At 36.1% G+C, this 2982-nt stretch overlaps 1 protein-coding gene across 1 annotated transcript; it reads left to right on the top strand.

The window, feature by feature from the left end:
- Positions 1-246: 246 nt before the first annotated feature.
- On the top strand, positions 247-2979 carry LOC106476506 (cell wall protein DAN4-like; the record flags this gene model as incomplete). Its single annotated transcript, XM_022380357.1, has 3 exons — positions 247-316; positions 1127-2117; positions 2400-2979. Coding segments are annotated over exons 1-3 (1641 nt in total), but the record flags the coding sequence as incomplete, so codon positions are not given.
- Positions 2980-2982: the final 3 nt, after the last annotated feature.

The raw sequence follows: 2982 nt of genomic DNA, 5'->3' as shown, positions 1-2982 counted from the left end.
CACTCGTGAAATGGTTCTGAAATTGCATGTCTCTCATGAAAAAATACGTAAACATCTAAGGAATATAGGAAAACTCCATAAAGAAGGTGTTTTGGTGCCTCACGAACTCTCCGATGATAATCGTTTCCAACGTGTGAACGTTGCTTCGTCTCTTCTGGTGCGTAATGCGTGTGAATCATTTTTGGAAAGAATTTTCACCGGTGATGAAAAATGGATTCTATATGCGAATCTTAAACGCTAAAAACAATGACTCAGTCCTATATAGAAGCCACTTCTGACCCTAAAATCTCGACTCCATCGGCAGAAAGTGAAGGGAGTAATTCATTTCGAACTCCTCAATCCACAGCGAACTGTCAATACAGAGATCTATAGTCAGCAACTGGACGTTTAAATCAAGTCCTTCATCAGAAACGCCCTTCAATCGTCAATCGGAAAGGTGTTCTTCTTCTCCATGACAATGCACGTTCAGATGTGGCACGTTTCACGCAACATAAGAATATGGAGTTGGGTTGGGAAGTTCTTCCCTCACCCACCATATTCTCGAGATATGACACCATTGGATTACCATTTTTTTCGTCGCTTCAACACCATCTTAATGGAAAAACGTATGCAAATATGGAAAGTGTTAAAGAGGACATCGACATGTTTTTTGCTTCAATCAGGGCATTAACAACCTGATTGTAAGATGGAAAAGAATCATCGATAAGAATAGAGACTATTTGATTTATTAAATGTTTTGTTTTGATATATAAGTTGTTGGGTTCTTTCATCTAGAAAAGCGGCATTAATTTCTTGATGACCTAATATTTATCTGCAAAACGTTTTTAATATCTGTTTTATAAATCTATGAAAAAAAAGATTGACACCTGTTCTATATAGCTGTAATACATTCTTAGCATCTGTTTTCATACAGATGCAAAAAATGTTTGAAATTTGTTTTTACACAGCCGCAAAACAATTTTAACACCTGTTTTAAAATATCAGAAAAACAATGTTTAAAGTATCTTTAGCTGTAAAACGTTTTTACGATATAGTTTCTAACACTACAGCAATCTTAAATTCTTGTATCTTTTATTGTAAGTAATTTTGTCTTCTAACATTATCACACTTCCTGTTTGTTTTAAAGAAACGAAAGTTCCTAACGTCCAGAAAGTTTCAGAAAACTCTACTTCCATTTATACTACATCGTCTACTGCTTCACCAGATGAAATATCTTCTAGTACTGATTCTTCAAGTAGAGCAGAGACAACCGAATCAAAACCTGGAACTTCATCTAAATCTACATCAACCAAAAACCCAGAAACGCTTACTGCCGTTGATACAACACCGTCTACTGCCTCATCAAATCAATTACCTTCTACAACTGATTCTTCTAGTAAAGCAGTGTCAACCGAATCAACCCCTCTAACTTCATCTAAATCAACATTAACCATAAACCCAAAAACGTCTACTTTCATTGATACTACACCGTCTACTGCTTCATCAGATAAATTACCTTCTAGTACTGATTCTTCTAGTAAAGCAGTGACAACAGAATCAAAACCAGAAACTTCATCTAAATCAACATTAACCATAAACCCAGAAACGTCTACTACCGTTGATACAACATCGTTTTCCGCTTCGTCAGATAAATTACCTTCTAGTACTGGCTCTTATAGTAAAGCAGTGACAACCGAATCAAAACCAGGAACTACATCTAAATCAACATCAACCATAAACCCTGAAAAGTCTACTTTCATTGATACTACACCGTCTACTGCTTCATCAGATAAAGTACCTTCTAGTACTGATTCTTCTAGTAAAGCAGTGACAACAGAATCAAAACCAGAAACTTCATCTAAATCAACATTAACCATAAACCCAGAAACGTCTACTACCGTTGATACAACATCGTCTACTGTTTCATCAGATCAATTACCTTCTAGTACTGACTCTTATAGTAAAGCAGGGACAACCGAATCAAAACCAGGAACTACATCTAAATCAACATTAACCATAACCCCAGAAACGTCTACTACCGTTGATACAACATCGTCTACTGTTTCATCAGATCAATTACCTTCTAGTACTGTCTCTTATAGTAAAGCAGTGTCAACCGAATCAACCCCTCTAACTTCATCTAAATCAACAACAACCATAATCCAAGAAAAGTCTTCTTCCATTCGTTCCAGGTGTTAATTCAGCAGACACGGTTTTGCTAGAAGAATCAGTACTAGAAGGTAATTTATCTGGTGAAGAAGTAGACGATGTAGTATTTCATCCAAATCTACATCAACCATAAACCCAGAAAAGTCTTCTTTCATTGATACAACATCGTCTACTGTTTCATCAAATCAATTATCTTCTAGTACTGACTCTTATAGTAAAGCAGTGACAACCGAATCAAAACCAGGAACTACATCTAAATCAACATCAACCATAAACCCAGAAAAGTCTACTTCCATTGATACTACACCGTCTACTGCTTCATCAGATAAAGTACCTTCTAGTACTGATTCTTCTAGTAAAGCAGTGACAACAGAATCAAAACCAGAAACTTCATCTAAATCAACATCAATCATAAACCCTGAAACGTCTACTTCCATTGATAGTACATCGTCTTCTGCCTCATCAAATCAATTGCCTTCTAGTACTGATTCTTCTAGTAAAGCAGGGACAACCGAATCAAAACCAGAAACTACATCTAAATCAACATCAATCATAAACCCAGAAACGTCTACTTCCATTGATAGTACATCGTCTACTGCTTCATCAAATCAATTACCTTCTAGTACTGATTCTTCTAGTAAAGCAGGGACAACCGAATCAAAACCAGAAACTACATCTAAATCAACATCAATCATAAACCCAGAAACGTCTACTTCCATTGATAGTACATCGTCTACTGCTTCATCAAATCAATTACCTTCTAGTACTGATTCTTCTAGTAAAGCAGGGACAACCGAATCAAAACCAGGAACTACATCTAAATCAACATTAACC

The sequence above is a fragment of the Limulus polyphemus genome, unplaced genomic scaffold (assembly GCF_000517525.1).
Source record: "Limulus polyphemus unplaced genomic scaffold, Limulus_polyphemus-2.1.2 Scaffold10748, whole genome shotgun sequence".
Lineage (NCBI taxonomy): Eukaryota > Metazoa > Arthropoda > Merostomata > Xiphosura > Limulidae > Limulus > Limulus polyphemus.
The sequence above is the reverse complement of the archived record's forward strand: the minus strand, read 5'-3'. Positions and strand labels throughout refer to the sequence as shown.